Source organism: Lissotriton helveticus, chromosome 5_1 (assembly GCF_964261635.1).
Source record: "Lissotriton helveticus chromosome 5_1, aLisHel1.1, whole genome shotgun sequence".
Lineage (NCBI taxonomy): Eukaryota > Metazoa > Chordata > Amphibia > Caudata > Salamandridae > Lissotriton > Lissotriton helveticus.
Window position 1 is genome coordinate 160,645,252 of NC_136065.1, and position 22,558 is coordinate 160,667,809.

The window sequence follows — 22,558 nt, forward strand, 5'->3', positions numbered from 1 at the left end:
CGTTCGGATGCTGGACCGCCTCCTCCGTCTCCTCCGTGGGCCTGAGGGATACTTGAGCAGAAATATCTGCCACTGCGCAGAAGAGTTCCGTCACGACTGCAGAGGGTCAGGGGGTCGGCGTGGCTTCACCGACGCGTGGGGAAAGGGCAAGTCCCTATTCGGGCGCCATTATGTGGTAAATAAATAAATAATACCCTATTTTTGGATGAATGAATGAATAACAGATAGCTCAATAAATAAGAGTCAAGATTCGAGGTAGTAGGAGTTTCTGCAGGTTTATTACAGCATAAGGACAGGATCAGGACAACCTGCATAGGAATAGGACAATAAGGCCCGGCAGCTGCCGGGGCTGGGTCTGGGATGAGCGCGCTAACATTTAATAACAAAACATTGATATATATACATAGCGCGAACACATAGCATTACATTGCAGTAGGCGTAACAGTGGGTGGAGTAGAAGGCGTGACGCGTAACAGTCGCGAGAGATAACAGTAAAAGTGGGTGTAACTGGGAGTTTACTTAGACATGTGATGCAAAACGTAACAGAATATGTCATGAATGGGCGGAAACATAGGAGGGGGCTACCTAAGGAGCCGGGACCTCTAACCTAATGGTGCGCGAAAACTAGCAATGACGTGTTACTAGGAGAAGCTGGGGGCTACGAACTCTGTGCTAGGAGCAGAGACTAGAGTCTGGAGGGTCGGAGCGACATGTACCTAAACCCTATCTGGTATCTAATGTTTAGGGAACATGTTGATATAAACTAGAAGTCATGAGGGGAGAGGCTAACCTGATTCTAAGACTGGACCATGCATTATTCTACATGTAGTGCGTGAAGAATATTAAATGACCATTAAATACAGTATTTCTCTAACGTGGAGACGAGAAGGCTAGACAATGACGGAAACTATTGATGCAGTTCAGTAGCTTAGGAATGCAGAGGAGGAGGACTGAACTGATAGCAGGAACTATAACATACTTTTGGCAGACTCAGAGGCAGAGCCGGGGTGCACCGGGCACTGCGAGGCAGGAAGTAAGTGAAGGGTCGAGGATACAGGTGGGGGCTGTATCGCTCCTCAGCGAGGCTTTCAGGAGACAGGAGCTGAATCTGTGGTCCGGGCCCTTTTGAGGCCTAGAAACGGGGACTTTATAATTGAATAACGTGCACACTGAGAAACGTGGCAACATTACTTTACATGGGCCTGATATTCGTAGTATTCACGAGGACTGGAAACTAACATACTAGAGGTGGACACAACTGTAATTGCGTCTTTAATCAGAAATGGGGAATAACATATGCATATTGATCATGCACACATAACATATGATGGATGAGGCGTAGGGACACAGAACATGGCAAAATTTACTTTTCCACAATGTTCTATGGTTGTCAGAAATAAAAGGGAAACATTTCTAGAGCCTGAGAGCGGAGCCCCTGGAACCTCGTCGTGACTTATAGTAGTCCTACTTGCCCCTGTATCAATCAAAAACTTTCTGTCTTTCCCTAATACTTGACTATGGACATAGGGCCCTTCTTGATCTACAGGAATCTCGATGAGAGGCAAGCCTACCTCCCTCTCTAGGCTGTTTCATGAATACGCTTGATACTCTGGATACTCTGTCTGTGCATACTGGTACATCTGCTGTGTAACATGCTGTGTTGCAGCAATAGGCTGCGGTGCTGTAACTGTCTGTTGTGCATTCTGTGGCTGAGAAGTCTGTGAAACTTGTTCTTGTCTAGGCGGACGTGGTCTTTCTTTAGTTTTACCAGTGGCTATATTGTGTTTCAGAACTGCACACTCGTTTATAAAATGACCTGGCTGTTTACAATAATTGCATGTCCCTTTAACGGGAGCTGCAGGATGACTGGCTTGATTCGGACCCCTCTTCTGACTGTCTTGAGGAACAGATTGTGCAACTAGTACTTTCATTTTTGTGTCTTTCATACGTCTTCTCTCGTGTTCTTGCTCTTCTCTGATTCTATTCTGGTGATACTGGAGCATCTGTAACATCTGGGACGGAGTACTAGCTTGCCATGTACTTTCGACTTTCAAAACTCTATTCTTAACTTGTGGACTTGAATTCTCGACTAATTTAGTAACAAAAAGATGAGGGTATGACTCGCTACTCGTCTTCAAACCACTGTTTATTATAAAACATTTCTCAAATCTGGAATAAAAATCACTAGTGTCTTCGTCTTGTTTCTGTTTACAGGCTGAGATTGCATCCCAGTCTTCCTTTTTAGTGGCTAATAATCTAGGCAAAACTTGTATCAATAGTTCAGGTAATTCTTTACATTTCTCTCCAAGACCGGTACCTGGTACTCGTATCTTATCTTCAGCTTCTAGAGCTGTCCAATCGATCTTTTTCTCTCCCACCTCCCAATCTTTTTCCTTGAGTTTCTCATATATGCCCGCAGGCAACAGGACTTTTAACATTTTAATAATATCTGGATACGTGTATTCTCCCATACGGAGCATGTCTTTTAATTCTCGGTGGAACCCTGCTGGATCTTTGTCGTGACAGGGAATTAATTTCTTCATCTCTAAGAGTTCCATCTTGGTAACTGGGGTGTAAACAAATACTCGTTGCATTTCACCATCTGGTGTCCTAACTGGGTGTACTTCTCGTAACGGATGCTGTCTATCTATGTAAAACGGTTTACTTTCTGGAGGTGAGACATGAACAAAATGCGGGTTCAGAAACGTTCTATATTTGTGGCGCTGTTCTAGAATGACACTAATTAAATCGGTGCCTAAACCTTTCCATCTATACTGGAGTAACTCGTTCAGGATATCATGTAACGGACCTGGATCAGAATGTTGACCCTCATACAGTGTAATGAGGTGTTGGATCATATACATACCCACCAGTCGCTGCTCGGCTGGGGGCAATTTCAGAAACATTTGTGCCACTATTTCGTCTGGAAAAGTGGTAGAATCAGTAATCCATCGGACTGCTGATCGGGCTAGTTCTTGTTCATGCATAGTACTTAACTCACTATAACCGATTCGTGATTTCAGAATTTGATCGGTAGCTTGAAATATTTGTTCTAGAGAGCCTTGTTCCGGTGCTGGAAGATGAAAGACTTTCTTGTGTTCTAGGCGTGACTGTCGGTCTGGAAATCTAGATTTACCTACATACGCTATTTTGGCGGGATTCTCGTCGTCTACCTCTTCAGTAGGAGAGTCATTTTCTTTCTCGCTTCCTAGAGCTTCTTTGCGTTGTTCGTGTAACCTTATTATTTCTCTACGTATTTTCTTGTACATACTCTCTATACTATTGAGTGTCTTGTGCTTACCCTCGGCTATATTATCACTCCACCTTGTCAGAACTTTCATTTCGATCGGATCTTTAGTCGGGGAATCTTGTTCCCGTATTAAACAATTGATCAGAAACTTTAATAACATGAACTGGATCTCGGATTTCCTGAGAGACATGACTTCAGCAATACTTTCTGGATCTTGTCCTGTACGAATGAAACGATACATTCTGTCTAGATCTTCTTTCATATTCGGTAGGGTGACCAAATACTCGGACACCTGTCTTATACGTACGGAATATATAACCATACTATCCTCGCCTGGGACTGGATCATAACAGCATTCAGTAAGAAGTCGCCTGATTTCTGCAATGGACTTATATTTAGGCGTACGCTGTAACGCACGTTCATGTAACTCGACTGCTCCTAGACGTCTACTTGGCGGCGGGGTACCAGGAGGACCTCCTCCCGCGGCCCCTATACTGGAATCGTCGACTGATACTCTTCGTGCTGGCAGAGTGACTGATGTGGCGGGAATTTGTACTACGGGCTGGACCGGGGGTACCGTAACAGGTGCTGTAACAGGTGCCCCGGTGGCTGGAAGACCATGGATTACATTATTTACAGGAGCTGGTGGAACAGGATTTGCATATTCTGGGACTGTGTCGTCCAAATAGGACGAGAGAAAAATATCAGCTGCGGTCGGTTGGTGACGTAGCTTGGTCGGAACTAAGGGTGGCGGAAAATTACTGGATGCCTCCGGGGTTGCTTTTGGCAAACCCTCGGCAAGAAGAGGATACATACCCTTAATGAGGGCATTCCTCTGTCTGTCTGACTGTTCGGTTTTAACTCGTTCACCTATTTTGATTAGTTCCCTTTCTTGGGCTCTTTCTAAGGATTCTCTACTTAATTCTAACTTTCTGATTTCTTTTTCGGTTCTTTTATGAGATTCTTTGCGCCATAACTCGATGGCATCTTTCTGTGACTGTCTGGCTTTCTTTTTCCATAATACTTCTTCTACTCGCATGATGCACTCGGCATCCCATGTACCCGATACGGGCCATCTGTACTTTTCTTCTAACTGTTTGGTGTATTCCCCCCATAAATCTAGATATAATATGGCACTTATGCCATGCTTTTGATACATAAAATGACCTGGACTGTCCCTAGGCGGGACAGGAACTGCTTCTTCTAACAGACCTTTTCTAGTTTTTAACTGACGTAATTTTGAAAACAGCGGCATGACTGAACTGTAGTCTAGACACAATACAATACACAATGAACATGATAATTACTGAAGATACACCACTTTCATACCACGACATTGAAATACATGAATGACATTTAAAATAACAGTTTTGACAAAATACTACCTGGAATACTGAAAACAGAATACATGAATTTCTCGAGAACAGAACGGACTAGAACAGAAACTAGATGCACTGCTAAAACAGTACGAAACTTACCGGTCTCATAAAGAGACACGTCAGGACCCGCATCCACCTAAGTGGACACTTCGTGTTGGATCTGTGTACCCCAAACCCACGGACCAGAGACAATGCAATTGACCCTGTCTAGATACTACCCCAGCAACGGTACTCACCGGGCAGCAAGAACGGAAGGCCTCGGACTGGACTGGACTGCTACGACGACGGACGGACGAACTTCGGACTTCTGTTACGGGTGGGCCTCCGGATACCTCGGACCTTGGACTCTCGGCTTGGGCTCTGGTCGGGACTCGCCGCGTTCCTCCACCGCCTCGTCTGGATGCTGGACCGCAACCTCCGTCTCCTCCGTGGGCCTGAGGGATACTTGAAGCAGAAATATCTGCACGTGCACGGTATGGTTCCGTCACGGCTGCAGAGGATCAGGGGGCTTGCGTGGCTTCACCGGCGCGTGGGGAAAGGGCAAGTCCCTGTTCGGGCGCCATTATGTGGTAAATAAATAAATAATACCTCTATTTTTGACTAGATATAACAATAACAGATAGCTCAATAAATAAGAGTCAAGATTCGAGGTAGTAGGAGTTTGCAGGTTTAATACAGCATAAAGGACAGGAACAGGACAACCTGCACGGGCAAGATCTGGGATGGCTAGCAACTTTTAATAACAGTGCACAAGCATATATAGTTAAACAAAATACATGATGTTCAATACAATAGGCGTAGCAGTGGGCAGGGCCTGTAACAGTCGCGAAAGATAAGGCTGAAAGTAGGTGTAACAAGAGGCGTGAACAGGGCGTATACATAGACATGTGATGTAAACGTAACAGAATATGTCATAAATGGGGCGGAAACATGGAGGGGGCTACCTAAGGAGCCGGGACCTCTAACCTAGTGGTGCGCGCAAACTGACAATGACGTGTTACTAGGAGAAGCTGGGGGCTATGACTTCTGCGCTAGAAGAAGAGACTGAAGTCTGGGGAGTCAGAGCGACATGTACCTAAACACTATCTAGTATCTGATGTTTAGAGAACATGTTGATAGAATCCAAAAGTTATCAGGGTAAAGGCTAACAGACTCTAAGACTGGTGCATGCATTATTCTACATGTAGTGCGTGTTGAGGAATATTAAATGACCATTAATACAGTATTTCTCTTACATGGAGACGTAAAGGCTAGACCATGACGGAAACTATTGATGCGATTCAGTAGCTTAGGAATGCAGGGAAGGAGGGCTGGACTGATAACTAGAATCATAACATACTCTTGGCAGACTGGCAGGCAGAGCCAGACCGAGCCGGGCACTGTGAGGCAGGAAGTAAGTGAAGGGTCAGGGATACAGGTGGGGGCTGTATCGCTCCTCAGCGAGGGTTCAGAAGACAGGACCTGAGTCTGAGTCCGGGCCCTTTTGAGGCCTAGAAACGGGGACTTTACAATGAAATAACGTGCACACTGTGAAACGTGGCAACGTGGCTTTACATAGGCCTAATACTCGTAGCTTTCACGAGAACTGGAAACTGACATACTAGAGATGGACACAACTGTAATTGCGTCTTTAATCGATCATGGGGAATACATATGCATATTAATCATGCACATACAACATAGGATGGGGGACACGTAGGGACACAGAACATGGCAACATTTACTTTTCCACAGAACTAAAGTGAAACTCTTCCACGTGTTAACAAAAAATACGTTCTTACATTTTTAAGAGATTTGATCACATTTTTATATAACGTTAGTTGCGCTATTTACAGGACAAAAATGTAGCTTGCTCTGCTTGTGTTATGATATCTGGCTCGGGTCTCCCTATAAAATGTCTAGCTTTCTCAGAAGCAAGCATTGGACAGCATCAGCCATGAAGAACCACAACACAGCAGCAGCATTCAGCATCAGAAACAAAGTCAGCAGCATTCCGCAGCAATGCCACCAGTGGAGCAGCCAGCTTGTTGAGGGCCCTGGTGCAGGGAAGGAAATGGGTCACTGTCCCCTGTTTGAACAGTGAACTACACCAATACTCAGGGTTCAGTGGGCTCCTCTGGGTCTCGGTGCCACTGTACCTGCTGCACTAATAGAAGCTGCCACCGACCCAGAGCCAGAAGCAGCCTCGTTGAAGCCGCACCCGTTTGCAACAGCCCCTGCTAGCATTAACATCCAGAAATAGCCCCTAGCGTCAGAAACAAGTGACAGCCTTTAGCAATAAGCAGCACTGAGCACCAGCAGCAACAGACGCAACACCATCAGCATTCAGCAGGAACCAGAGGCATCCTTCAGCAGCAGAACCAGTCAGCAGCAGCACTACTGCCTCCAGCACCAGCCAGAAGCAGCCTTCAGCACCAGTCACAAGCAGCATTTAGCAGCAGAAACAGACAGAAACAGCATTCAGCAGCAGCACTGCCTCCAGCACCAGACAGAAGCAGCATTCAGCAGCAGCACCAGTCACAAGCAGCATTAAGCAGGAGCACCACCGCCTCCAGCACCAGCCAGAAACAGCATACAATAGCAGCACCCACAGAAGTAGCATTCAGCAGCAGCACCAGTCACAAGCAGCATCTAGCTGCAGCATTCAGCAGGAGCACCACCTCCTCCAGCACCAGCCATAAACAGCATACAACAGCAGCACCAGTCAGAAGTAGCATTCAGCAGCAGCACCAGTCACAAGCAGCATTCAGCAGGAGCACCACCGCCTCCAGCACCAGCCAGAAACAGCATACAATAGCAGCACCCACAGAAGTAGCATTCAGCAGCAGCACCAGTCACAAGCAGCATCTAGCTGCAGCGTTCAGCAGGAGCACCACCTCCTCCAGCACCAGCCATAAACAGCATACAACAGCAGCACCAGTCAGAAGTAGCATTCAGCAGCACCACCAGTCACAAGCAGCATTCAGAAGCAGCACTAGTCAAAAGCAGCATTCAGCAGTACCAGCGTTCAGCAGCACGCTGTCCAACCCCCGGAGCCAGAGCAGCATTCTGCAGCAGGAGTCAGCAGCAGCCAGTCCCGTTTCCTTCCCGTCGGACGCCCCGTGGCCCCGCCCCGTGCACGTGGCCCCGCCCCTCGCGCGCGCTCCCTGCCTCCCTCTCGCCCAGTACTGCTCTCGCCCGGGCCGGCTCGCGCGCATCCCGCTGGAGCCGCTGCTGGTGCCCCCGGCGCGCGAGGACAGAGCCAGTCGGCGCTGAGGAGGGCAGGGACGGCGTGCAGACCCCGCGGGAGCCGGGAGCGGGAAGGGCTCGGCGGCACGAGGAGCCCGGCGCCGAGGCACAAGTGCGGCTTCTTTTGTTGGGTCTTGCATGGGACGCCCGGCAGCGCCGCCCGCTGGAGATGCTCACGGCTGGCCCGAGGAGGCGGTGAGCGCGGGGGGCCGGGGTCAGCCCCAGATCTGCCCGGGGTCTGTGCCAGCTTCTTGATCCCACCCTTCTGACAGGACTGCGTGGAAGGACCCGAGTGTTTGTGTGCATTGACTCTGCCCTGGGTCGGGCTGCAGGAGCAAGTGAGCAGAACCCCAGGGGGCAGGAGGCGGTCACCCTGCACCTGGCTGCAGGAACAGTGACATCCACCCTGAGCTGCAGGAGCAGAGCACGCCGATCCAACCCCTGGCTGCAGGGACAAGTGGCCTCAAACCCCGGCTGCAGGAACAGGGTACTCCAATCCAACCTCTGGCTGCAGGAACAGTGACATCCACCCTGATCTGCAGGAGCAGAGCACGCCGATCCAACCCCAGGCTGCAGGGACAAGTGGCCTCAAACCCAGGCTGCAGGGACAAGTGGCCTCAAACCCCGGCTGCAGAAACAGGGCACTCCATTCCAGCCCTGGCTCTAGGAACAATTCACACAGTTTCTTGGTCGTAGGAAAAAGTGACCTCAAGCCCACCCCGCCCTCTGGAGAGATTGGGTGACCCCCTAAGTCCAGCTGCAAGACCAGGACACACTCAAGCGCACTACAGGAGCGCATCCACTAGCGCCGATAACCACCCCCCTTGGCTTCCGAGCGCTTGTCTCTAGTATACTTTCCTCTGCAGCCTATGGAGTTGTAACGCTGCAGCAGCCACACAACCTGCACGGTAGCCGTCATTACTCTTGGAATAGCCGCAACCGAGGACCGTGCCCCCCACCCTTGGATCCGCGGAGCCTCGCGCGGTGTACCCTCCTTCCAGCACGGATTGGATCGTTTCCCAGGCGCGGAAAGGTCACCGCTTCCAGCCGACTGAGGAATTTCAATTTATTTTACTCCAATAGAAGGGGCTCCGGAGAAGGGTGGCAGGGGGCCGGGAGTTCTGGAAAGTAGGCTGGGGCAGTGGTACGTTGTAGGGTAGGGGTAACTGGAGCGTAGAAGGGGTCTCCCAGGGGCGTGACCTCTTGGGGCCTAGGGTTAGTTGCTGTGCGTGGGACGTGCCACGTGTGGATGGCTTTAGGGAAAGACAAGTAGTCTTCTATCCAGGAGAGTGGAGTAAGTTAACGTGGGTCCCCTTGAGAGCTGGAAGTAGTAAGTGGAGAGCCTTTTGCGTGTAGCACGCGTGGCTCTGGTTAGGACTAATGTGGCCTTAGCAAGTAAGAACCTAGGTGAGTGAACTCACACTTGAGGACAGTCACTTTTGGTTGAAAATTTATCTTCTTATCACCCTTGGTGGCTCCAATAGGGGCAAGGTAACCCAAGCAGTTGTCCTGGGGGGAAGTAAGTTGGCTCCCTATGGGTTCAGTGACAGACAAGGAGGTGGCCTTGTTAAGGGGGGGTTGCACCTGAGAGACCCATCTCTTGTGAGTGACGGGAAAATTTGGGTGACCAACATATCTACAGCAGCGCTTCGTGGTTGAACGCAACTGGAAGGGTGAACTCCAAGTCGGTGCTGCAAGGGTGCATAGAGTCGTGCCTGGGTGGCCTCCAGCTGGGTCAAGGCTTGGTGTTGGGTGTCTTCTGGTGAAACTGCGTCTTCTTGCCGCCACCATGGAGGAGTGGCGGCAGTGCGGCCGCTGGCTCATCGACTGTAAGGTTTTACCTCCTGACCATCGCGTGGTGTGGCCCTCAGCGGTTGTCTTTGACCTTGCACAAGCCCTGAGGGATGGGGTTCTCCTCTGCCAGCTGCTCCATAACCTTTCACCCGGATCTATTGAGCTGAAGGACATCAACTTCCGGCCTCAGATGTCCCAGGTGAGCTTGGGGTGGGATTGAGAAGGCCTCATTTGGGTCACTGGTTCATGTTTCGTGAGAAATGTATCCAATATCTACACAGGCAAGACCACACAGCCAATTAAAATAGGAGTATATTTAGAAAGAGGCGGTGGAGGGTCCGTTCTCTGATACTAAATCTCAAGTTCGTGTTGTTTATTTACTTGCAATGCTTGAAACCCAGCTTAATCTAGGCGCAGGCCAAAATAAGACCAGCGCAATACAAACCGGGCACAACAAAATATCAGAAATTAGAGGTCAAATCAAAACTTACTTTAAAAAGCCTTGGAAAGCACCCATCACTGTGTCAAAAAAAAAAACACAAATAATGCAGGTGGTCGTCTGTAAAATCGGTGCTACACGGGCCAGTGTAGACCCTGGAAGCTGCACTCTAACCCTCCGGGCAGGTTACTGGAGATTAACTCTTTGGATTAAGGATCCACAATTTAATAGTTTTGTGGTGAAAGGGGGCAGGGAGGTGGGAATTGAAACGTCACCGTAGAAATGTGAATGTTTTTGGGGTTAGGGGGTTCTTGTTAGTCTTGTGCTCAACTCACCCCAGGAACTACCGATTGTGTTTTTGTGTGTCATCTTTTTTGCTTATGTACATAACTGAAAATCTGAATTTGAAGCCAGACCTTTGAGGAGAGTTATCATTTGTGTCTATGTAGTGCTTATTATGTCGGAAGCTGGCTTCGGTGCGCTTGACGATCTCTTAGATTAGTGCCAAATGAGGAAAGAGCACGTCCTTTAGAATCCATACACCTTGTGTGCATGGAAACGGAGATATAGTTGCATTTATTTTGTATGGGCTAGTGTGTACCAGCTGAGTAGCCATCAGGCCTTCAGTGTCCGCTGTCTAAGTGCGGACTGGCCTCCCACGCGGATCGAGTTTCAGAAAGAAATCGAAACCTTTGGCACCGTTTCGTGCTGTGATTGTTCGCTCAGCGCTGGGAGCCCTGTGTGATTGCGGGCTGTATAAACGAAGTTAACGTAAGATTTGCATGGGGTTTGCATAACCTTCATCCTTGCCAGGCTGCACTCTGAGATGCTGTGTTAGGGGTCAGAGGGAGGAGCCATAATGTGGGCGGGGCTGCTCTCGAGGTGCACATCCTTCATACTGTGGATGGGTAGCCGCTTTTTGGTAGGTCGTCCATAGGTATCTGCCTAGCCTATTAGATCAATGTTCTATTCTTTAAATGCAAATATATGTTAAAATGAAAAGCTGCTTTTTTTCAACCCATCATTTTGCTTCATTTCTGCATTTAAATGTCTGCCCGATCTTTGGTTGAGTGACACACTGTCTTCTCATTGTAGTTGTCATGTACCTGGTGGAACCATGCATCCATCATTGGCATTTGTTTTATAAGCTGATGCATTCTGGGACTAGTAGTCTTCCGTTCACCTATCTGCATAGGTTACTGCTTGTAAATTCGGACATTGTGCCACGTGGCAACCCTTGTGTCATGATGAACCGCACAGTTCTGCCCTCTTTGGGTGGGGTGCGGGTACTGGGCAAACAAAAACAGACGTTTTTACCACTTTGATAGACATATATTCTACATAACATGACCAATGCGCTGGGGCATTTGATTGGCCCACCCCCAGCTAATCGTTTTTTTGAATTTTTTTATTATTGTACATTTATGCGTTTAATATGGCTTACTCGTGGCCCTGAGCAGGAGCTAAAACGCTTTACATATTGTAAACATATTGTAGCATCAATAGAGGAAGGCAGAAACAAGAAAATATAATTGGAACCGGCTGGGATGAAGCGTTTACAAAATTCAGCTGTCAGTGTCACGGAGAGGGCGTGGCCATGCACGTCACACGGATGCTGAACTGGCAGGTAGCTAACCTTCTACTTTCACTGCTGGGAAAGGAGGGGGAGGGATTGGGGCACGGGATACCCGTAATTGACAGAAAAAAGGCAGATGCATTTGCATTTTTTGTAGAATTCTGGCTGTTAGAGAGAGGCGCACGGTTTCTCACTAAAATATCAATGGGGCCTTTCTTGAAAATACCCTTGAAATGAGCTTTTCAAATATCTGTGAAGTACCATTTTTTGCAGTTTTATATAGCACGCACTTGACCCACCAAGAGCATTAGGGAGCTTCACTGACCATAAGGTCGTATTCCAGAAGGTCGAGTTTTTCATTTGTTTTTAGACACGGGAAGATCCAATGTTTAGCCCAGAATCGCAGGATGTTGATTCGACGCCAGGACTTGAACCGGTTTCCATTGGCATTTCTGCTGTTTGGTCGCATCTTCCTTCTAAACTACGTTGTAGAGTTTATTGAAGAAAAGCCAAAACACACACTTCAAAGTAATATTCCTATAAATTGTTTTCATATGACAGAAGTTAGAGGGGAACGCCTACTTTATAAACTGTTGTTAATGTAGGTATTAGAGTATATTGCATCGTGTCAACTGTAACTGCCTTCTGCATCTAGTGAGTTTGTCACACTGCTCACATATGTCAGGGTGTCATTTTATTAAATTGCAATTTCCTGGCACTTATTTCCAGAACAGGTCTAGCTAGCGTCATTAGCAACATAGGCTAATATTCGATCAACCGAGCATTTTGTTGTGAGGTGACACTACCATTTTAAAGAAATATGCTTAATTTGTGGTGGTGGCTACAGCCGGTGGGCACCCACACTCCTATTTATGGACCAGGACTTTACTTTCAAGATCAGGCTTTGACCCAGAGCAAGAGGGCAGAAAAATGAGGCTAGAAGGGGGAAGAGAAACATAGGAAATCACTGTCAAAGGGTGAAATGACATGGAAACAGTGAGGTGGACAGGAAGTGGAGAAGTGGGAGAAAGAGGCACAAGTTGGAATCAAAATTGGGCAGCCTTGTGATTTGGCAACCCCGGCATTTGGCAGCACCAGTGACTGTATCCTGAGAAAAACGTTGGCACCTGCACCTATTTAATACAGATAAAGCAGTAGAAAAGAGCTCACTCCTATGTGTCTGGATATCGTGTTGTTTTGGACTTGCCAACAGGCTATTACCAATGTGCATACCTCGAAATAAGATGCTTCCCAAGGGGAGCTGAGAATTCACTTTGTCTGCGAGTTGACACAGTGATGTTAAAACACGACTTGGCAGATCCATTTGTGGGACTTCTCATTCGCTCGAGCTACAGCGCGTATTTTTGCTGAACTCAGCAGACTGGGTAGTAAATTAATGGAGTTTGAGATAATTGTGTTTTTCCAGGGATATTGCAAACATGCTGCACATTCTACACTATAAGCTTAATTGTTGTTGACTTACTGTAAATTGCCTTACAGTGTAGACTTCAGCCAGGGAGAGGGATACACCCAGCCTAAATCTGTGCCAAAGAGTTTTCAGTGGAAGATCCACAATTCTTAATTCCTGGCCAATTTTGGCGTTTTTGAAGAGTTCTGTATGCCTGCGTGAAGCTCTTGACAGTGAAAAAATGACAGAGTGGTAGAAAGGAAGGGGGAATGACAGCAGCCAAGGAGAGATGGCTGTAGTATCAGCTCTCAGTGTTTGTGAGCAATATCCTTGTCGCTGACTGTAGTGAGTGTTGCAAGGGTGGCTCAACTGAGGAGCAGGTTGTTCTCAGCAGTGGGCATTTGTATAGTGAGTTTGTGCATGGAAACTGACCATGCTCAGTCAATTCTTTACCCATTAGAGGTCTTCTCTGCTCCTATCTTCTAATGCCCGCCTTTGTGTCAGAAACATGCAATGGGTTAGAAGGACCCAGTATCCCAAAACCACTAATAGTCAGAGAGCTAGAATTTATTGGCATGTTATTTCCACCAGGCTTATCCTATCTGTACGTTATCTGTAGATTTAGACCAGCGTGTTCTGATTGGTCCCTGGGCTTCCTTTGCGATTACTTCAGCATGGCTCTACTTTATGTTTCTCAGGGACCTTGAAAAGTCATGCAGCTGATAAGTTGCCCATGTCATGGAACACCTCCAGCCAGTCCTGGTATGTCAACAAGGTGGGATTTTTTTTAGCCCTTATTTACAATGAATGCAACAATAGATGTAAAAGTCAAGTTAGTCTGAACCAGGCTTGTGCCAGAGCAGTGTCTGCTTCAGAGGGTGTGACCTGTGCATCGCACCAGGGTCCAAGGTCGAGGGGGCGCCCTTGGTATGACACGCTAAGACGAGATAAGGGACATCTACAAAGATTTTTGTGTGCAAGACATTTTTCAGGAGATAATTGCAAGGGCCATAATATGACACTTAGTGACATGCAGATCACCGATTAGTATTTTATGTAGGTAGCTCTGCGGGTTTCTGCTTTTTTCACAGATGGCCTTTCATTGCCTGGAGTTCATGAGTTACAATCCTTCTATTATAGCACTTTGAGCTATGAACTGGCATCAAAGCGCTGCATGCAAACTGAAAGGTATAGATTTGCAGCCTTATCCCCCCCCCTCAAAATGTTGTTCTTTTACATTTGCTAAAAAGGGCTCCTTTAGGATGTAAATTCAGGTTTATTGGAATGACACCCCCAATTAGTGGGTTACAAATAAAATCCTGAGTGTATGGGGGGGATTACTAACACTTTCCGCCTGATTTACATCACAAAAGTGATGCAAAGCTGGCAGCACATTTGTTTTGAGGCTTCATTTCCAATGCAAATCCTGACCTGCATTGGCCAGTAGCCCCGAAGCACCACAAAGGAGCACTATGCACTACTGTATGCCAAGCACGCATACCATGGGTGGAAATTGGATTTTCCCTTGCACCCACCCTGGAGTTTGACGCTACTCCCCACCCACACGCTTTGGTAGAAGGAGATTCGCATCAAACATTTACACCTTCTCGAGGCCGGCGTAAAGATGGAGGAAATATTTACTTTTTCCAATCCTTTCCAACTTTGGCAAAGCATAGGATTTGTCCTGGAAGGGTTCCCTTCCAATGTAAAACCCATACTTGGCATCACAAAAACTTCCTACCACTATGGTCCTCATCGTCCTGAGTAACATTCATTTACACACTTGTATGACTCATTGTCTCTGTATAATATGTTTGTGGTGTAAAGTGCTCTGACGCTCTACATTGGGATGAGAAGCGCTATAAAATAAATGGGGGGGAGAGAGGCCAGGGAGAGATGAAGAGCACCATTAGTTGGTGGTAATGCGGGTATCAACGATGAAGGAGGTCACCTGCGGTGGGACCGCACCAGCAGAGAAGGTTGCACCAAACACCACCATCATTAAAGCCAACTTTGATAATTCTGCCTCAGGCCTGGCCTCGGGGCTTCTCCTCCTTTATGCAGCTTTGTAATTGGGGCAGAAAGCTAGTAGTGTCCTGTAAAACGGGCTGTCGCTGCAACACGGAATGTGCATGAACTCCATCAGCAAGATGTCTTTCTCCTTCCACCGATTTCTCTGCAGAACATCAATGCGAGGCTAGTGGGCTGCAGTGCAGCCAGCTGGAGTTCACATCACCAGCCTGTAATGGGAGAGCAGCTGAAGGGCTCGTTCTGCGACCTTACAGTGTCTTGTTAAGCTGTTATATTGCCCAATGAAGCCTGGGACTTCTTTTGAAATAGTTTAGTGTGTTCAGTCAAGGTCATTGACTCCATCAGGCCAGCAGAGTGATCTCTGTCCTTGCATGAAAGTTTGCCCTAAGTTGCTTAGATTTATTTTTGATTCTAGGCAGTTTGTACAACAGTTTTGTACTAGTTTGGCATTTAATCATTTGCGATTGAATAGCACCAGGTTTACCGAGCGTTCTTCGAGAAATCTCTTGTTGGTGCCAAGTAGATTTAGTATGTGACTTCTATACAGTACAAGCCAGCAATATTAACACCTTAACCGTGGCGGTATTTCCGCCGCGGTGCGGGCGTTCTAAAGGGTAGGCGGGGCCGCGTCGGCTGTTGGACGTGCGCAGCACCAGGGAGGTAGCGCGCGCGACGGCCGACGGCAGCAGGGAAGGGGTTAAACAGTGTGTGCTACCAGAGCCTGGGTCAAATGTCTTGCTCAAGAGCCTGCAACTGGCCTTGGAATACCAAAGGTGACAAATGCCAAGGCTGTGTAGTCTTGAGTCCACCGTCTGCCTCTTTCACCCCTCATCAGACAGGCCCTGCCTCTTAAGCTCGTCCTTTCCATTCTTTTCCATTCCTGCTTTCTTTCTTTGTCATTGTTTTTCCATTCTTCTTTCCTCTTGTAATTTTCTCTCTCTTGCTCTTTGTCTTCTGAGATAGAATAAGTGCCATTCTAAAAACAATGAGTATTGGCGAGTCCCACCGGCAATCACTGTGTCAAAATTAAGCACTGGCTAACACAGTCCCCAAAACACAAACCTGCACAAAGTTGTGTCCTTTCTTGTAAAATTAGAGGCAGGAGGGTGTAACTCCTGTGGCTGAATTACATTCTTGTGGTCTGTGCGCGAGGACAGCTAGTGTGAGCCTCAGCAAATAACTTCCCGTCGTTGCAAAATTTCCCAACAGTTACAAATAAATCAACCCCCAGTTGCCTCGATACAAAACACTTACTGGAAAGTAATTCATATACTGGTAGTTTCATAGTGAGATGCTGCTCTAGCAGCATTAGCCTATAAAGCACTGGGAGCTTTCTTCTCCTTTTTGAGAAATCCAGCTCTCTAAGAACTGAGATTTATGGTGAGTAGATTCATCCTTTGACTCCGCCTTCTCTCACAAATATTGTTGCTAATAAATAGTACTTGGGCAAATCATGGTGAAATGTACACCTAAGATTCTTTAGTGTCCGGCCCTTGCATTTAGTAAGCTGCTCCAGAGGCCAATTATTATTGCACAATTGAATGAGGCTCTACAGGGGCGGCTCCTCCCTAATGGCGGAGGAGCGTTGCCCCACTCGTCAGTCAGTGACAGAAAAATAAAATAATAATAAAACAACATCATTTAATTTTCAGTGACTGGTGTAGGCATGCGTGTAGGCCGTGCCGGGAGGAATGGTAGGTACGTAGAAGTGCGCATGTAAGTTTGGCTTTTGGCTGTCAATCTTAGGCAGGCCAAACAGACATGCGCATTTCTATTTCTCCAACCCATCCGTGTTCACAGCCGGGTTGAAGAAAAGATGCATACTCTCAGGGACTGTCTGAGAGGCAGACCAGGCTGCTCAGACCAATCCTGGCGCTGCTCTCATTGTATGAGAGCAGTGGCTGGGTTGGGTAGGGAGCCTGCTTTCCCAGAGACTGCTGTGAGAGCACCGAGGCGGGCGAAGGAGGCAGCAAAAGGAAATGTACATTTTTTAGAAATGATTATTTTCCCATCCCGTCCATGTCACTTGCCCCCCCTGTCCGTCCATCCCCTGCCCCCACCAGTTCTTTTTATAGCGGCCGACACTGGGGATCTAACTACTTGTAGCTATTCTTTTAGTGCCTCATTTGGGTATTGTTTTGCAGCATCTATATAGCGCTTACCACCCCTTTTTGGGGTGCTGAAGCACTTGCCTACATGGGTAACACGCTACACTGTGTAGGGTGTGTGGTTGGAAGGATGTTGTCTTTGTTTTGATCTTATTCTTGTGTTGGGAGTGTTTCCATGTCAGGCGTGATGACCACAGAGGTGCAGATATCGTGTTATGGAACGCAGCGTGTAGCTGTGTGGGGAATGGTGGAGTATGAGAGACGGATGCTCAGTTTTATGGTTTTCAATTTGCTGGTAGATTTGACCAAACAATTCGGCAGGTCCCTTTATGGTATTTCATATGATATAGTCTGCTTGGCTGGTGTTTACTGCATTGTGCTGTCATTTCTGAGATGTTGTGTATAGCTGGCATGGTTGGAGGAAGACAGAAGTGGAGAGATCTGTTGGGATGGGTATTTTTCATCATCTCACATCTAAGTGATCTTGTGAAGTGTATAGAAGTGGTCATATTGTATACATATGTGGGACCTGCAGTGGTGTACTATATTAAATTGTCCAGCAACGTGTGACAGATCGCTTCAGTTATTGCATGCCTGTTCATTGGCGATGGTTGTTTTTTGGCTGTATAGTGCTGGTGACCCTCATAACAGATTTGTCTTCTGTGAATTTAAGAAGTGTAAGAGTAAGAAGTGTAAGTTACAATGGTCTTAGTGTTATTGTGGACCATAACTGTTCTATTTGATAGTACATAACTACAAAATGCCATGGTGAGCCATCGGTCAGCCTTTCTTAACGTTCCTGCATATCGAAAGCAGTTCACTGGTCGAGTTGTTTCCAGTTTGTGGGCTGTAAATTGAGGATTGCGCTTGAGTGTGATTGTTTTCTGGGCTCTGTTGCCAGGGTGTGGGTGATGCAGTTATCTAAGGAAATAGCTATGTTTCCAACTGTCTTCAGAAGTGTATGTGCTCCTGAGTACTTTTAATGTTGACTGGTAGTGAGTTCCAGAATTTGGTGGCTTGTACTGAGAAAGCAGTGCCTCCTACAGATGTCTTATGGTTAGGTGATATGATGAGTGGTGCAAGCCTGGCTGTCACAATGCTGAGTGCCTTGAAATGTGCCCTTCTAGTGATGTGTAGCCAATTGAGCAATTGCAGGACTGGACTCGTGTTCTTTTGGGTGAAGACAGAAAAGAATTCTTGTGGCAGCATTTTGGATGACTTGTATTTTGCATATGGTGAATGATGGTCTCTGAGGTGTGGGCTGTTGGCATAGTCAAGCTTGGAGATTATGACTGTGCGGGTAGCTTGCAGTTTATGTTGGTTTGAAAGGTATGGGATGTTGTGACATAGTGTTTTTTGTGTAGAAGGTACTCTTTGTGAAGTTTGCATGCAGTATCAAGGATAGGTCTGAATCCACGATTCCTCCTGAGTTTCTAACTTCTCTTGATGATGTTGGAAGGGCTTGGAGTTCCTTAGCCCATATGGTGGTAGGCTGGCACCTATGCCATTGTCCACATGTCATAATGTCAGTCTTTGCTGTATTGAACTTTAAAGGGTTATTCTTCCTCCATGTGTTTATGACATGAGGGCTGTCATTGCGTTGTGATTTGCAGCCGCAGCCCGTGGAGGGAGTTTCGGTGGGGCAGAGAGGCGGGGTGGGGGAGAGGCAGGGTGAAGGTTGCTAAAAACCGGAGTATGGATAATTGAAGGTAAGTAAACAATTTAATAAAACGAATTTCGTAGCGTGCCCTGCATCGCAAAATGTGATGCAGGGTGCGCTACGAAATTAGTTTTATTTATTAAATTGTTTACTTACCTTCAATTATCCATACTCCGGTTTTTAGCACCGACCCTCCCGCGCCCCGCCTCTCCTCCACGGGACGTGGTGGTGATTTGTACAGGTTTTCGGGGCTAGTCATTTAAAAAATAATTTGGGTGTCATCTGCGTAGTTGTAACATTTGAGGTTGTATGATTTAATCAGATTTGGTAAGTGGGTTAGGGAAATGTTGAATAATAGAGTGGATATAAGGGACTCCTAAAGAACACCACAATGTTGTGTGTGAGGAGGTGATGTGAAAGGTGGTAGGTTGATTAAACTTTGTGTGTGATAAAAAGAAATTCTTTTCAAAGCGTTTTCAAGGATTTCGAGATCGTGGAGTGTTTGTAGCCGTATGTGGTGGACAGTTTAAAATGCAACTGATAAATCCAGAAGCAATAAGGCAGCTACTCCGTTTTTGTCCACTGGGAGTTTTAGCTCATCTCAGATGGATGTGATGGCTGGCTCTTTGCCTCTGCTTAGTCTGAAGCCAGATTGTGCCTCACATAAAGCCATAATGTTCTGTAAAGTTAGAGAGTCCAGTAAACACATATTTTTTACTAAGAATGGTCCATTTGATTCAAGCCTGTAGTTTGCTTTGCCGGATGGGTAGAGATTTTTCTTTTTGGGGAGGGGTCTTATGTAGGATGTTTTCAGCTTGGATGGGATTGAGGGTAGTTTCAGGGACTTGTGGAGTGGTAACACTCTATGTAATGGGTATGATCATTCCTATGTCAAGGCAATTAATTTTTAAATGCAGTAAGATAGTAAATTACACACATTTCCAGTATAAGAAATATAATCTGCACACTCTTGATTGATTTGATCATTAGACAGCAAGAACAAATTACAGTAGTTAAATAGTAGTATCAAAAATACTTACGTTTGCCATTATGAGTTTTTGGAGTTCATGTAACTCATTCCTAAACTACTGTAGATATTTTGCTTACAGCCTGTTTTTTTTCAGAGAGCACTCTTTAAGTTACAGCCAAAAATTGTTTTGCCGTATGCAGTAGGCAGGCCTAGGGCTTTCTCTAGGATAACTGCTGCAGGTAAGAGTCTGTATTCTCCCAACTGTAAGAGTATGGGGCCTGTTCCTGAAATTGTTTGACTTCCAATGGGCAGTAAAACTTCTATATGGACTTAGAGAAGAAAAAAAAAAAAAATCTGTGTGGCTCTGTATGTATAGGTCGTTTATTTCTTGGGTAAGGAGTCTCATCCGGTACTATTTTTGTAGCTTGGATTTAAGTTCAAGTTGTATCAATGTTAATGGGTTGGAGGGCAATTTTCTGGAACAGTTAATGTTACTCAGTTGCCTCAGAGCTTCTGTTATATTGTATTGCGTCCCTAGAAGTGTTTGTTTCCCCATTGTCTGCGTTCTTTATCATTATATTTGGGTTCTTACGTAGGGAGGAGATTAATCTTAGTTCTGCTCTGGTAGTGTTCATTTTTAGGTTTTTTGTTGTTGTATTTATTATAGTTGTGTTCCAATTCCATTAATGTTGTCTTATGAAAAGGGAGTACAGTCTTACGTCGTCGTAGACTAGATGTGAACTTTGATTTCGACTGGGAGATACTTTCCATGGGGCATGTTGTAATTATCTCATGCTCTGCATTTTGCTCTCTCACATTCACACACAAGCTTGTTACTTTCAGTGGTAGTGCTTTTTTTAATTATTTTATAATTACTTTACTGTTACCTCGGTGTTTAGAGGCTGTTGGTCTAGCAGAACACTTCTGATGCACACTCCATCTTTATTAAATCCCATCTCCTGCCAATGCTGTTGTAAAGTTCTTTTCGGGCTTTTGCTTTTCTGACTGCTGCTACTTCACAGCATACCAGATCGGATGGTGTTCTTTTGAATCTATTCTGTATTAAGTTAGCCTCTTTACTTTTTGCTCTCTCCTTTATTGTTTCTTTCCTTCCTTTCTTCTTTTTTTTCCTGTCTGATTTCATTCTTTCTTTCTTTCATTCTTGCTTTCTTTCTCTCCTTCATATCTTCTTTCATTCTTACGTTCCTTAATTCTTGCCTTCTTTCTTTTTCTTTCTTCCTTCTCATTCCGTATCTTTCTTAAATTCCTTCTTTTGTGAATCTCATTCTTGCCTTCTTTCATTCCTTCTTTTCTTCTCTTGCTCTTTCATTCCTACATTCCTCCGCTCTCTTTCCTGCTCACCTTTCTTTCTTTCCCTCTCTTTCCTACTCCCCTTTCTCTCTTTCCTACTCACCCTTTTCTCTCTTACTCTCTTTCTCTCTTTCTCTCTTGCTCTCTTCAAGAGTTTTTGATTTTACTAACATGTTTATAACAGCCATTGGCTGACTTCACTACAAGTAATGTAGCCCTTGCACAAGGAACACGTCCACATGCAAAGTAGTTCCCTTCAGTGCTAGTGTGTACTATGTTTTGTGTTTTTGTTTTTAAGACCACAAAATCTTTTTTGGCAGTAGCATTTTTTTTTTATTGATGAGGGTCCAGCATATTCCCAAACATTAAAGTTTTGCGAAAACCATGACAAGACACAAATTGCCAGCAGGTTGGTGGCCAGCCCCAGACAGTTTAACTTTGCCAATGCTTTTTGATTATTGATCTTTTATTGTAGTTCAAATGGCATGCTTCCATCTTTGAGCCAAGCCTTGACCCACTGTGTGTTCATAAGTGTGAGGCTCACCCCAAAGGAGTGACACTTCTTTTTTGTGTTTAGGTCATTGGTGAGTAAAGAAATTGTGCAGCATATAGGATATTTCTGGAACTGTTGTTACATGGTTTAAACATGGGGCGGAAGCTGCGAATAGCAGGAGGAGCAGACTTCGTTAACTACAGGGTACATGGTCTGATAAACCACAGTTTCTTAGTACAGGATAGAGCGACTTCTAAGACTTCTTGTCCTTCATACTTAGAAGCTGATGTAGGTGAAGGCCCTCTCTATAACTGATGAGAGTGAAACAGGGCAACATTGTCAACATCTGTACATTTATTTCACATTGTTCTGTGATGCCTCCTCCATGGTAGTGTCAGTCCAGCCTGAAATAAGCTGGTGAGACAGCGATCATGGGGTGCTTTGTACAGGGGTCTAAAGATTGACATTAAAACACGGGTCTCATTGTTCGCAGTTGTCGCATGATTGAACATGTCTGTCGTAGTTCAGCGTTCAAACCTGTTATTGACATTTCTGGGAGGATCAGGGACAGTTGATCAAGGTAGGGATTTCCGCTGCAGTGGGGGCTGGGAAGTTGAGAGTTTTGGGGTTGGAGAAACCGGGAGCAATGGTAGTTTTTGAAAACAGTCGGGAAGGGCAAGGAACTGATTGCAAATGAATTTCAATAGTCTCAATTTCTTGCAGGAGAGGAAAAAATATTGTTCACATAACGTTTCGGCTGAGTTCCAGATAGGTGGGTCTGCATCAGAGACGGAATAGGAGTTTGCCATATATGAGTTTTCATTTTCTTTGAGTGTTGTCTTCAGCTATGTTTAGTTTGAGGTGCCTACCTTTTGAAATGGACAAATAAGCTTTCGACTCCTGGAAACAAA

At 46.0% G+C, this 22,558-nt stretch overlaps 1 protein-coding gene across 1 annotated transcript in view; it reads left to right on the forward strand.

Moving 5' to 3' along the window:
* Window positions 1-7,788: 7,788 nt before the first annotated feature.
* Window positions 7,789-22,558, forward strand: part of VAV2 (vav guanine nucleotide exchange factor 2) — an 832,583-nt gene continuing 817,813 nt past the window's right edge. The window contains exon 1 of the mRNA XM_078641956.1: window positions 7,789-9,850. Coding sequence (XP_078498082.1) covers window positions 9,647-9,850 — 204 coding nt within the window. The 5' untranslated portion in view covers window positions 7,789-9,646. The remainder of the gene's footprint in view (window positions 9,851-22,558) is intronic.